The following is a 15325-nucleotide window of genomic DNA, read 5'->3' on the forward strand; positions in this document are numbered from 1 at the left end:
TATATNAAAAAAAAAAAAAAAAAAAAAAAAAAAAAAAGTATTTGCAGAGACACGTCTTCCATTTTTAGGGGGGGAAACACTCATTAGATACTTTTTAAAAATTTTAAAATCACTTCTGATTTAGTGTACTTATCAGCCATCTCAAAACTACAACCAAACTCACCTTCAAAACCAAAATCAATCGTGTGGGAATAGAGCAACAATGCGGAAGTTAGAAGCTAGAACTCATAATAAGTGACGAACTAAAAGTGAAGGAGGCACACATCAAAACCAGAAAATGGAAGCTAAAAAGAATCAAATAGCTCAAGTTGGAAAGAGGCCGCTGTTGATGAAGACATTCAAGAACATGACTTGTTTACCGAGGTCACAGTTACCAAGCTCAAGGAACATAAAAAACCATATACTTGCATATCAAAATTGCGAACAAGATGATATCATTTGGGAAGGAAAAAAAAAGCAGAGAGAAAAGTATAATGCGCTCTTGTGCGTCCTATAGTTTAAAGTGTTTAAAATGTACCTTAAAGTTCGTGGCCTTGGATTGGAAAATGGGTGGGCAATCCTAGTTCAAGACGGGACTGTAATACACAGCACGAAATGGGAAATGGGAAATGGGAAATGGGAAATGGGAAATGGTAAATAATTTTAATAGGTAGCAAAAAGAATTACCTGAATGTTGCGAGGAAATGGAGATTTTCCATAAATCGACGATAAGATAGCTCATCCTATAAGAAAATCCATGTCAGAGTTCACAAGAAATAAGGCGCTAAAGAATGAAACTATGAACAAGGCCATTACCTTTGTTCCAGGCGGTTGTCGACTTGTCAAAATTGCTGGGCAGAGACAATTTCCCACAGAGGAGAACATTCTTCCTGTGCTATAAATTTCATATGACATATGCGAAGTAAAAAGAAGTAAAATATTTTATTTCTCATTACGCCATTAGGGACGGCAATAAACATACTGCGGGTTCATAAAGATTACAAGCGAGTTGTGGAACAGTGCATTTAGCAGTAAAAATAGGTTCCACTTCCCAGTAATATTGGAGGAATTGTATTACATTTGGATTTGCGATGTTATAAACCCGCATATTGATGTAGAATTTAGCATTTCTATAGGATAGTACTAAAAAGCTTGAGCTTTCATCTGGGCTATTTCCAGCCTTATGCAACCACCAAAATCTAAAGTTGCCAAAGACCAAAATGATTCAGTCAGTTGAAGATATTGATTACCGATGTTTTCAGTTACTGCATAATTAGTTAGTCTCCCAAATCGGCTTTAGTTGCTGGGAGGTGTTTTCACGTTCCTCCCATTACTATCAACTGCTGAGGACATTTGAGCAATTTCTTCAGGGACTCGACTATACTTGTAAATGATGGGCGCTGAACAGGATCACTGCCAAGAAAAGAAGAAATATGAGATTCTATTTTCGATCACTTCGGTTTATTGGATGTCCCCGAAGGGGTCAATCTTTCTGGTTTATCGACATAACATATTCAGTCTCCAAATAGCCTTTCATGAACAAATACAGATATTGAAGATACTAGCAGGTAACAGAACTGCAGAAAATTGTTTTGAAATTCCTTATTCGAGGGGAATGTTAGGAATCACAATCTCCCCAATGGTATGATATTGTCCACTTTAAGCATAAACGCTTAAACTCTCGTGACTTTGCTTTGGGTTTCCCAAAAGGCCTCATACCAATGAAGATGTATTTTTTATTTATAAACTCATGATCATCCCCTATATTAGCCAACGTGAGACTCTCTCCCAACAATTGAATTAGAAGAAGAAAAAAAAACTCACCAAACCACGTGAAAATAAACAGAATGACCAAGTAGGGTAAGTAAATTACAGATGAAATAACTTACTCTGCCCAGCAAGATTCAATAAGGGAAGACACCAACGGGGAAGTGTTTGGTGGTATAGAAAGCTTTCTATTCTGGAAAGCGACAGCTCCCACAACCTAGAAGTTCGTACAAACATGTTCACCAACTTAGGAGGATAACAGTAGAGAAAATAACCATTTTAGTAGACATGTACAATAAACTCCGTAACATGAATGCCATGACTAACCTGAGCCGGGCCAAGCCCACTCCACGGTTGTTGCATGGTGACTAGTTCCCAGAGGATCACTCCAAAACTGTAGACATCAGTCTTCTCATTTGAAGGCTCTCCACGAAGGAATTCTGGAGCCATCCACTCAGGCTGAAAATAAAAGCAACATAGTTACATTGATGGACGGCTGAGAAAAAAACTTAACCTGCGAAATATTGGTGCAAAATCTGACTTTCTATGGCAATAGAAATGACATGAACAATACAGATGAACCAACTAGAAAAGGTTAAAATCGGAAGATAGTTATATCTGGTGAATGAAAACCTATGTTTTCACACGATGTGACGGGATCAGGTGTCTGGATATGGGTTCATGGGATGACAGTCATGGCTAACATTTGGAACATGTTAGGAATTGTTGTATGGCTAAACCATAGTATCCAAGACGCGGTAAAGAACTACTCTCATCTCACCATCCAGGGCATGGTACAGCAATTTCAATTATTCAAGACCCTAGGAACCAATACGTATCAAGTCCAAATGTTTCAATCACAAACCCAAGAGCGGTGTTGAATGCACGAAGGAACAATGACATTTATTTACACGGAAATAAGTGCACTATTCTATGCAAATACTAATATGGTAGGAACAACTTACAGTTCCAGCTACAGATTTCGATGATATGAAAGTGTTGGCTTTGAATCTGGACAACCCAAAGTCGCAAACCTAAATACACAAACATGGAATTAGCACAGGAAGTCTACGGTTTTCTCTGTAAGTTTCAAGATAAATGGAACATGTTTTTAACACCTTGACCGTCCAATTTTTGTCAACCAACAAATTGGGGGATTTAAGATCCCAGTGTACTATGGGAGGATTGAGACAATGTAGGTAGTTGATTCCCTTTGCCTGTGCAATAAAAAATAAGAATTACTTTGCTAATTCAGATAATGTTACAAAACACGACAACAGCAAGAAAGAAAAGGACGCACCACATCCAACGCCATTCGCAATCGTTTCCTTTGATCCATCAATTCACCAGAGGATGGCCTGTGAATTAGGCGGTATAGACTACCCCTGTTACAAAAATTTAAAATTAGATCACAGTTTATAAAAGACTGAAAAATTGAAGAAATGGGGAGGGAAATAACCTAGGCAGATATTCAGTCACTATTGAAAGATGAGGTTTCTTAGTAACTGCACCCATGAAGAGTACCACATTCGGATGGCGGACCCGCTTCATTATTGCAACCTGGGAAATTTTACAGAGTACTGAGGAACGACAATTGCAATCTCATAACTCTATCTATACAGAACATGAATATACCATAAGTAATGCAACAACTTGAGAAATATGAACCATTAATTATTTTATTGCCCTAACAAGTCATAGTCAACCTCAGTTACAACTGGTTGCAAGATCATCCCGAGGGTGTCTATGTTCAATTAATCCTTTAAAGAGGAGATGAGTTCTATGCACTTTCAGGTACTGCTAGCAACTGAACTAAAAATGGAACTATGTTCAATTAATCCTTTAAAGAGGAGATGAGTTCTATGCACTTTCAGGTACCGCTAGCAACTGAACTAAAAATGGAAAAGCCAGCGTATATTAAATTAATATTTCGAAGATTTTACCATCCATTATAAACTTCTCGTCATACCTCTCTTAGAAACTCTTTCAACTGATCGTCTTGGAAATCCTGCACGCTTAAAACCTTGACAGCAACATCCTATGCAGAAGAAATTATGTGTATTAGTTGAGCAACAGATAGAAATATGAAGATATGTAACAAATAAACGGGCGTAGAGCCAGCAATGGAAACAAGAGGGCCCTAGTCTATTCTAGACAACTTTGATCAACGTCTTCATTAGTGATAGCATAACTATAGCTTGTGTTTCCATTTTCAAGATATCAAAGAGGCAAGGCCGGGACAGCAATGGGAAAGAGGCAAGGATTGGCTTCCCATTAGCGTTCCTGCTACCCAAAACAAGCCCATCTCTGAAAAACTACCATAAAAAGGGTAGGAGTTCTCCTGATTTCAGTTTACAAGTATTATTATTACTTTATTTCAGTTTACGAGTATTATTATTACTTTAAGAAAGAAACAAAATTTTCATTCCAACAATGAAAAGAGGCTAACGCTCAGTACAATAAACGGATTTCAGAATACTGCTAATGCAATGAAATTTGTGCTAGTTTCAGCATTTAATGCTATGTAATTATTTATATTTTTTTACCAATACAATATATATAAAATTTCCTTCATGAATTCCCGCATTGAAATATTAAAATCCACACGCTATTTATTAAAAATAATGTTTAAAGGAAAGGTACAGGCGTAAGTGCTGCATTTCTCATATCAACCCCAGTTAAAATTTTAATGGAGATTTTTTAATACACTCCCAGATTTTCAAGGGGTTCTTCAGACTAGCAAAGAAAATTAGCATTCAAAATATCCATGCTCCTCAGAAAATAAACAAAGTGATGGAACAGAAACCATTAAACTAGAAGATCAGTCTGTTTAAATTATAAAACTGAACATATAGTTAAATCATGAGTTAGAAGAGAGGTGATGGAACAGAAGACCATTAAACTAGAAGACCAGTCTGTTTAAATTTTATACATAAAACTGAACATATAGTTAAATCATGAGTTAAAGAGAGAGGTGAAAGAGGATGACCGATCCATGCCATTCAGCACGGTGCACTGTTCCAAATGAGCCTGCAAGTACAAGAAAACGGGAAATTCAGAATCAGTTACCCATTTATACATTTAATACGAGCAGAAATAAATGTAAGCAGAAATGACAAGATGTGGAAATACCAGCTCCAACACGCTCCTTTATATGTAATTCATCCCATGAAATTTCCAGCCAATCCATTGCAAGAGATGGTTCAAGTATCAGATATTTTGGATGTGTTGATGCTGAACAACTTCGAGACCTACTCTCAACCTCTTTTGAATCAGTTTGAGTTGACAAGCTTAATTTGGACGGATCAATGCTAGATTCATCGAGTGAAATTCCCACCACAACTTCCTCTTTTCTGTATATTTCTTCAATGACAACTGCGTTTTCATGTAAAGATGCACCAGCAACAGAACCCAAGTTCTTAGAGGCATCAGCGTCAGTGGGTGCCAATATATGACTCTGAAGCACACACTCCTCGCTCACTTTAGTTTCCAAACACAGCAGAGATGATCTCATACCGACAGCTTGATCAACCAATTTATCAGTTCCAGTCCCTGAATTTTTATATAACGTGCTTCCCCCTCTCATCCGGCACTCTCCAAGACCTGCAAAACATCAATAAAAAAGGACATCCAATTTAAGGGCCATTCAACCTCATACAACAATACCAGGATGCATTAAACCAAACCATACATGGATGCCACGTACATGTTTAAAAAGAATACCTAGAGAGCACACATGACCCACGCTAGCTTAATTTTCTTTCAGGAGTAAATTGCCACGTCAAGAAGACGACTTATTCAAGAAGAAAAAGGATGTAAAGAAAACAGTTCTTACTTTATTTCAACAAAATGGCAGCCATACTCAAATGAACGTAAAATCTAATATGCAGCAGACACCTAGCACTAGCAAAAAGCCAAAAAGTAGGTTCATGTAGAAAACACATCTAGGAGTAAGACAGATGTCAATTGTAAAAGCGGGCTTAAGATGATTTATGAAACATTAGCTGGATTTAGAAAACCATCTACAATAATTTATAGATAACAAGAATGCACATCTACAAAAAGGTTGGCTAATTTTTATACACTAAAAAAAACATACATCTCAACTCAGCTGACACATGAACTACAAAAACAAATCCCCACAGCATTTATCGTATGGGGAACTCATCCATTCTATGCTAGAGTAATAGTATTTGAGCTCAAAGTCGTCTGAGTTCTATACTTAAAAAAAGGTCTTCCACCTATTTTTTACAGGATGTCCGTCGATTTTAACCCAGTAGGAGAAACTAAAAACGTACTCTCAAGGAAAACAAAATGCGAACAAACCTGAATGTAGAGGATTATCAGGAGAACCACAGGTTTGCTTTGACCCAACAATTTGACGGCTTAAACAACTTTCCACGTAAGGTTCTTGGAACTCTTTTAAATGAGAAATGTGAAGTGGTGAAGGTATTGAAGATTGGAGCCCTCCATTAATTGAGGAATCTGGACCATGTATATTTCCTGGTTCCCCCACTAAATCAACTACATATTCCCTGTTAAGAAAATGAGTATCCATAAACAACGCCCAAAGACATATACTAGAAATGGAGTGAACACTGTTCCAATATATGGTTGCCTTTAATTGAACTCAAACAAATTTAGAGGTCTTGTCTTCATTGACAATGAAGCAAATTTGTTGATTAAAGAACAATTTAGGGAGCCAAGTTATAAAATTTGCTTGCAAAGAGTTCTATTTGGTTTGATGTATTCGAAACTTCTGAATATTTTACAACAGAATATCCACTGCCTCGGTAAAGCAGCTCTAAATCCATGATGTTTGACATACACAATAAATCAATACAAACAAAAAATAAAGAAAGAACGAACTTGTACGAAGCAGAAACTAAATCTACAGAAATGATAACGTAATGCCAGAAGGGAAAATTATTAATTGCCAACTCCAAAATTCGTGTAGGCAAAAGAGTACTGAAACAACTTTCGAGATGATCCTGCCTTATGGCTTGACAACTGAAAACTTCATCAATGTACTTTTTGCTTGTCACAAAGTTAAAATTGTAACCCTCAAATCTTTATGTCAGTAATTCCAGAAGCCTTATGAAAATCGTTTAAGGTGATAAAATGCCAAGATTTTACTGAGACAGCTGAAAATTAGGCAACATGTGAAACAGCTGAAAATTAGGCAACATGTGAAACAGCTTCATGAGAGGTACAGCTTGATTATCTAACCTCAACGATTTCTTGTCATCTTCAATTTTGACAAGGCAAGAGGATCGATGATCAGCAACACAGTACATACAACCTTTAGCTATCCGACACGGCAAACCTATATAATCTGCCAATTTCTGATACAGAAAGCAAAAACCATCATGCAATTAATATATTGAATAAACATACCCAGCAGTTGGAAAATTTACTGTGCTTACACAACAATGAAAGCAGCTAATCATTCAAGTCATACAAGTTTGTACTGTGTTGCCATGAGGTACCCCTCCAAATCCCAACACATGAACATGTACAGATTCCACGAAGTGAAGTTGTAGTGTCTAGAGTGAGATTAAAAAAAAAAAATCTAGTCTCACCACGAGAAAGAGCTAACTGGTGCATATCATTTAAAACAAAACAGAAACACATGTTTCATCGGGTATATGCACTTAGATACAGTCACAACGCATTTGCCCCTACATCCCTGATCCATTAAGCCAACAAACAAGCTATAGGAAAATAAGTCATCCCACCAAAAATGAGCAAGAGACCTCGTCCTCTAATCTGAATCTAGTTCTGTCAACTTACGTACAAGTGCAGCAAAATAAAATTTGGTGAAAGTTCATCCTTTGAATCCAGTTGTAGTCTCCATTAATCACAATGCCCCAAATTAAAATCATTTTTACTTCTTATAACACTATCACATTCTTCTATTATATTGTTTACAGAATTAGTTGTGATAATCGTATAGCTTGGAAGTGTGCAATTCTTATCCAATAAACATGTGTGGATGAAAGAAATTCAAAAGCTTAATACAAATAGTTTCAAAGCACTAGCAAGAACTCTTGATGAGCGAATAAACAAACCACAAAGTCCCTTACCTTAAAAAGTATTGCACGGTGCCTGCATAATCCCATAGATAGACTACCGATTGGTAGCACAATGCATTGCTGAAATTCCCTCAATCTTTTGCTCACCACTTTCCAATGGAGGTGCAAACCCCCTTGCTCCACCGGGAAAGTGCCCCTATTTATTGGAATTAAAATACAATTATATTTTAAAAGAAGCACAAAAAATTTAATCATGCATCAAGTGTTCAGCTGCCAAACCAAAGAAAAATTACGAGGACGTACCCCATGTAGATCGCAACAAGTTTTCCTAGTTTTTCCACCAACACTAAGGTGTTCTCTGAAGCACAATATAGTTCTTGTGCTTTCTCTTCAAGCTCCTTCAGTCGAGAGTCCCCACGTCTATCCACAAGAACCACCTCCATTGACGTCTCACTCGGTTCAATGGTTTTAAGTGACATCAGAGGTGGTAGCCGTCTACCTTCCTCAAAATCATTGCACATAACCCAAAGATACGGGTTCATACCCAAAATATTGTAGAAACCATCGGAAATTTTGTCGGAGTAAGACAGGCAACCACTTACCTGAGAATATGTGAACCTAGAGTCGTAAATAACTAATTCGAAGTAAAAATGTAGCTCCGACGACAACTATTAGTTTGAAACCAACCGCACAAATTCCACCAAGATGATAAGAATGATTCAAAACAGAATTATTAGAAGCAAATTGCACAGACAATTACCAACAATGACGAAACAAAATTTATGCTATTAACGCAAGGGAAATGAAGAAGAAAAAATAAAAGACCACTAAAATCTAAGAAACTTTCTCCGAAGACAAAACACTTAACGCAGCCATTCGAGACATGCCTTCAAAATCATTCAGAACTTTATGATGTACTGCGGAGGATAAAATAGAACTTAAATAGAACAATTGAACTGTTTTAATTTGATTACTAAGAACATAAGACATTGAAATGTACATAAGTCAAAAAGTTGGAGAAAGATAGTGCAAATACCCATAGTCGATAAGAAACAGTTTCAGCGTCCGTAATTTCCACCCTGCCTTCCTCCATAAGCACGGGATCGCCAGCGAGACTAGCATGAGAACGAAGCGTTGCAGCCAAAGCGAGTTGCAGGTAATAACTCTCTTTCGTTCTTTGCGCTAGGCTTTCCTCACCATCTCCATCCACAATCTCTTCCGGTCTCGCCGTGCGCGTGGACAATATCTTCGACACCGATGAATCCTTAATATCGCTGGAAAAGTTCCCATCCACAGTCCCCGTTCCCGTGCCTGAAAACAAACTCCCTGCATAGCTACTCCCGCTTGATAATCTAGGCAGTGAAACTTCCCGGTCAAAGCGCCGGTCAACACTCCGATCCTCAACATTCTTTGTATCATGATCTGGTTCCGAGGTAGGTGGAGGAAGCAAAAGCTCGCGGTCCTCATCGCAATTGGAAAGCCAAGTTTTCACGTGAGCGGTTGCTGATCGTGTTGCTTTCTTGTTCACCAACCAATCGTAAAGAGCAGGCAGTTTCTTCTTGCTTTGAGACTTGTCCCCCGTGAAAAGATCCGATACAGCTGAACTCTTCGTGACACTAAAGTCGCGAGCAGGCCGCGGGGTCGGTTTCGCGTCACTTTCGGTACTTAAAGTGTCCTTGTTGATTTTCTTCTCGTGATCCAAAATCTGTTTGGAAGTTGACGCTGAGTCAAATCCGCGATCCGGAAATTGCCTGGGGAAGAAATAAGTCGTTCTGTGCGGCATTCTTCACAGAGTCTCAAACGCCAGCAAGAACAGATACAATCCCGCACGTAACCACGAACGCAACCAAAATATGCACCTCTTCCTTCAACTCTCTCTCTCTTTCTCTCTCTCTCTCAATCGCTCACTTGCTCTTAGTCCTCTGTAAATCACAAACCTCACCTACTTTTATCACCTCTGCATACGATAATGTCCAGTTCCATCAGTAATCAAAACACCTGCTACTCAAAACACTACAGAAACCGCATAAAAACAACAAAACAACACAAACAAAATCCAAAAAAACAATAACCGAATTCCTCAAGTGCAAAAAAGAAAAGAAAACAAAACGAACAGAAAAAGCAACTTCATAACCAACCTGAATGAGAGTACAGTAGCTTATTCCGGGAGCACACAGCGACCGAGGCAAGGGAACCAAGACGGAAATACAGATTCCAGCAGCAGCAGAAACGGAGAGTAAACCTTATTTATGGAGGTCGGAAGAGAAATACGGATTCGATAATGGAGGATGTTGGATTTTAGAGGAGAAAGACGGTGGCGAAGGAGAGAGAAAATGGGAGGCCAATGGAGTAACGTTGGAGAGAGTTTTTTAAGCAAGAAAATTGGAAGGAGATGATTGAAATAAATCGGTGGAGAAATAAAAATAATAAAGTTGTAAATAAGAATGGCGGAAATGGAGAAAACCGGGAGCGTACATGCGCGCCTTGCGTTGCTAAAGAACACGTAAGATTAAGCTCTGCTCTCGTAGTGACACGTAGGGCTAAAGAGCCGATCTGGACATTAACGCTACAGTTCTTCCCTGCCATTCGCGGTTTTATTTTTCTACCCTTTTTTACCCGCCTTTTCATTTTCACTGCGGTTATTAATTCTTATTATTATTTTAAGCTGGAATTTAAAATGGGTAAAAAAACTTTACTTAACTCAAAAACTTTTCGGGTAAATTATTTTCCCACTTTATGGGACCATCTCGGTTTTAGTGTTAAATATTTTTTTTTTTTTAAATTCTCAAATATCTTCTTTATTATAATATTTATCGTAGTTTGTCAATAAAAATGGATTCATTATTAATTTATTGTTTTTCTAACCATATTGTTTCAAAACTATTTTAATTTTGAAATTCAATCTCAAATATGTTAACAAAATTTTAATTTTAATTTTAAAAATATATATTCGTTTTATCATTAAAAATATATATACGTGTCTTTATTAATTAAGATATGTTAAGATTAACCGTTTGCATTAAGATTATCTCAACCAAACAAAAATTATATATATTTATAAATATATATAAAACGAAGACAAAGATGAAATTAATATCAAAAGTTTTAAATAAATAAATAAATAATAAAGAATATATGAGTGCAAGAAAACAATTAATAGGGCAAGCATCGAGCTCATGATATGAAGAGACAAGAGAAGACGTCTTCCACAACTTTATAATTAAAATAATAATAATAAAATAGATGACTTAATTTGAAAAGCAAACAAAGAATGGACTGTAGCTTAAGCAATATATTGTAATGTAACGACTCAGATCTACTGCTGATATTGTCCTCTTTAGGCTATCTCTTTTGGTCTTTCCCTCAAAGACTTTAAAACGCGTATGACAGGGGGAAGTTTTCACACCCTTATAAATGGTGGTTTGTTCTCCTCTCTAACCAATGTGAGACATCACAATGGTATCAGAGTCAAACACCGGACGATATACCAGTCTTCTCGTTGTTCTCCGAAGGGGGGTAGGCACGAGACGATGTGCCAGTAATGGCCCCAAAGGGGGGTGGATTTGGGGCCGGTCCCACATCGACTGGAGGAAGGAAAGAGTGCCAACGAGAACACTGGGCCCCGAAGGGGGTGGATTGTGATATCCCACGTTGGTTGGGGAAGAGAACAAACCACTATTTATAAGGGTGTGGAAACCTTCCCCTAGCAGACCGATTTTAAAGTCGGGAAGGGAAGCCCAAAAGGGAAAGCTCAAATAGGACAATATCGGTTAGCGGTGGATGTGGTCCGTTACATATAATGTGGTATATTACATTATGTTAATTAAACTATAATGTGGTGTATTACATTATGTTATGTTAATTAAACTATATGCTTTATATAAATAATGGAATTTGAGTCTTTTTATGTCCTCAAATCCAAACACCTTTCACTTTTCTTGATATGGAAGCCTATTGAGGCATACCCTTTCCATTTTTAAAAGCCCTATACCTACTTTATTTTTTTATTCAATTTTTTATAACACCAATGGAATATATGAAGAACTAGAAAGTGCTTAATTTATCTAAATAATTAATATCTTCCCATAACATATTCAATTAATTTATTTTTCCCATCTCACATTTTGTTTAGGTTTATTTATTTATTTATAGGTAGTTTTTCCGTTCTTCTTGGAACTTTATCGCTAGAAGATCTTTTGGAGTTAGTGCAGTGAAACTAATAGGTACTCATCTAGATACTGTCATCTTTGACTTTTCCTTTAGTTTTTACACACTTACAAGGGATGTTTCGTTTCTTTTCCAACCAATGTGTGATCTCACAGTACACCCCCCGTTGAGTCCACCTATGGGGCACCGATTGAGCTTAAATGGACCATCTTTTCTTAAATACGATCTCACATCGGTTGGAAAAGAGAATGAAACATTTTTTTATAAGGGTGTGTAAATCTCTCCCTAATAGACATGTTTTAAAATCGTAAGGCTGACGACGATACGTAACGAGTCAAAACAGACAATATCTATTAACAATAAGGTTGAACTCCAATAAATGTTTCATTGTATATTTCATAAATGTTTGAGACACATGAAACGAATGACTCCAATAGAACATGGTTACGAATTCAAGTATATTTTCACTTTAATAATAAATCCAATAATTATGGAAGGAAAAAGTGTCATCCATACTTTAACAGTTACACCTATCAATTAAATTATACCCATGAATGACAAAAATAAAAAAAATCATTTTATTTTNTTTTTTTTTTTTTTTTTTTTTTTTTTTTTTTTTTTTTTTTTTTTTTTTACGTTTGGATGATGAAAGTCCACGTTCGCTTCCCTATCATAGGTTTATAATCAAAGAATACTCTCTCCATTGGATTGAGGTCTTCTGGGGAAGCCCGAAGCAAAGTTATGAGAGCTTACGCTCAAAGGGGACAATATCATACCATTGTGGAGAGTCGTGTTCGTCTAACATGATATCAGAGCCATGCCCTAGCCATACCAATAGATTAGTAAATCTTCAAATGTCGAACAGAGAACTCCAAAAGAAAAGAAGTCGAGCATCCTAAAGGCATAGTAAAAAAATGACTAGAACTTCAAAAGAAAAAAAGGAGTCGAGTCTCGATTAAGGGGAAGTGTACTTTATTCAAGGGAAGGTATTGGATGATGAAAGTCCCACATCGACTAATTTGGGGAATGATCATGAATTTATAATCAAGGAGTCGTGTTCGTCAAACATAAACAAATGGGAAAATACCTAAATTTAAAAGGAAAATAAACTATAATGAAATATTTTAATATTTCATCTATTTTAAAAATATTAATTATAGTATAATTTAGTGAATATGTCAAAACTAAGATTATGAAATAGAGCATATGCTTACGTGAAAATAAATAACATGCCACGTCATTAATTCCCGAACTCATAACTATAAAATATATTTTAAAAAAAATAAAAAAGTGAAAACCTTATATGCAGGGAAACAACAAAGGCAACTTGGTGCTAGTAATAAATTATAGTTTAACATATATATTATATTTGATATTTTATTATAAGTCAAATATATAATATTTGCCTTATTACAGTAGGTATCTTTCTATTTATTGTTCTTTCCATTTATTACTATTTTCATATCCTTATATATAATATTTGCCTTATTACAGTAGGTATCTTTCTATTTATTGTTCTTTCCATTTATTACTATTTTCATATCCTTGTAATTTATTTGATTATAAATAAGATAACTTTCACACCATTTTAGGTGTGGTGGATTCAGCAAAAGGGCGTGCCCCGGTAGGCTCTACTTCGAGTAACACGTCCAAGTTCGTTGAATTATTGCTTAATCGATATTTATTAACTAATTAGGGTAATTAATTAATGTTTAATTAAGTGTAATGGTTTTTAATATTAACTCTTACGTTTCGTATTGTTATTCTTATCCAAAAAGTCAACGGATCTCCGTGGACTTTGATTTGAATCAAAATTTTATATTAAATTAAAATATGTGGTGTTTAATGTGTAGTAGTTTTTATCCACGAAATTAACCCATCTCCGTGAACTCATTTTAGCGTATATTGGTATTTATGAATTAAATCAACGAATCTTCGTGAACTCTTACTGTCTTCGGTTCGAACCAAATTGCATGTATTAGACAAGAATACGTAGTGTTCAATTGTTTTTATTAAGGAAATCCACGATTTTTCGTGAACTTTTGTAATAGACGGAAACATGTTGATTAGTGTGCAGTAGCTTTTATCGATAAAATCGATAGATGTTTGTGAACTCTTTATTAAACCTTAAATTTGAATCGATAGTCGTATATTATTGACGTATGCATGATTCAATAGGTCAATATTTAATTTACCTCTCTGACCCTTTAAGGTTTAAATTTTAGACTCATGCTTAGATAAGTATTAGCGTGTTTACATTTTGTTCTATTTGTTATTTATCGAGCGGTTTAACGTAATAATAACGATTAATCTCTGATAAAAATTAAATTCAAAGAAAAATAAACCATCAATGACCAATCAATTCACGTTTATATTGAGATAAATAAATTAAATTAATGATATTTCAGTGTTTTTTTAATAATTATTCTGGGATACTTATAATAAAGTGTGATAAAATAAATAAATTAAATTAAACTTCCGGAGCTTTCTGAAATAAATTAATTTGTTATTATCATTTTGAGTAGAGAAGTTTGACTTGAAATTCGGCGATGAAATGCAGCTAGAACTACAAATAATCGGGAAATAAAAGGATGAAGATACGATGAATGGGAACCGGTGAATTTCACGTGCAATACGTTGAGAACCCCATGCATGCAGGAAAATAGAGGAATGGAAGGTGGGAACGCATTCCACGTGGCGATCCAAATTTAGGAAGTCGTATTAATCACGAGTTTTTCGTTTTAGGGGAGAATTTGTTGGCGCGACGCGAGAACAAGCAAGGGAAGCCTGTGCCGTTGGTGGCCGTGGCCGTGTTTACGTGTTTTTTTGTACTCAAAACCTAAACGTGTGGTCGCGATTTATTGCGAGTTTCTCATTTTACAATAATAATAATAATAATAATAACAATAATAATTTAAAGTAATTTTATTTTACCATAGATATTAAAAGATTTTCACGTTTAAATTATAATAGGAAAATAAAATGGGAGATGGAAAATCTTTTAACTCATGTAATATATTTTTGGCACGGTAACTAATTATAAATATATAATAATGGCCTATTAATTATAAACATTTCATTTCAATTATAAATATACTCAATAATAAAGTCGAGATTCTATTTACGATTAATTCAAATAAATACAATTAAATTAATTTTATTTCTATAATTATTGATTATATTATGATTGTTTTTTGTTACCATTGAAACCAATTTTCATTACAGAAAAATAATCACGTCCTTGATATCTATAAAAAAAAATTTGGCTAAATATATATCTTGGTTTTTAAAAAGAATTATAAGTTTTATTGTCTATTTTTATCCATAACTATTAATAATTGAGTTACAATAAGCTTACCTACCATAACAAAAAAAAA

General features: G+C 35.5%; 1 protein-coding gene across 2 annotated transcripts; it reads right to left on the minus strand.

Moving 5' to 3' along the window:
• Positions 1–902: 902 nt before the first annotated feature.
• On the minus strand, positions 903–10199 carry LOC111789135 (serine/threonine-protein kinase CTR1-like). 2 transcript variants are annotated; one of them, XM_023669792.1, is made up of 16 exons: positions 9920–10199; positions 8818–9738; positions 8085–8383; positions 7833–7977; positions 6976–7091; positions 6073–6281; positions 4879–5349; positions 4736–4776; positions 3716–3784; positions 3206–3306; positions 3047–3131; positions 2865–2963; positions 2712–2780; positions 2074–2205; positions 1869–1963; positions 903–1392 (listed from the first exon to the last, which is right to left on the minus strand). In XM_023669792.1, the coding sequence occupies exons 2-16, from the start codon at positions 9562–9564 to the stop codon at positions 1296–1298; spliced, it is 2775 nt and encodes a 924-aa protein (XP_023525560.1). In that variant the 5' UTR covers positions 9565–9738; positions 9920–10199; the 3' UTR covers positions 903–1295. The 2 variants fall into 2 exon arrangements, with proteins under 2 accessions (XP_023525560.1, XP_023525561.1); XM_023669793.1 differs by having other exon boundaries at positions 8818–9779.
• Positions 10200–15325: the final 5126 nt, after the last annotated feature.

This window comes from Cucurbita pepo, chromosome LG02 (genome assembly GCF_002806865.2).
Source record: "Cucurbita pepo subsp. pepo cultivar mu-cu-16 chromosome LG02, ASM280686v2, whole genome shotgun sequence".
NCBI classification, from domain to species: Eukaryota; Viridiplantae; Streptophyta; class Magnoliopsida; order Cucurbitales; family Cucurbitaceae; genus Cucurbita; species Cucurbita pepo.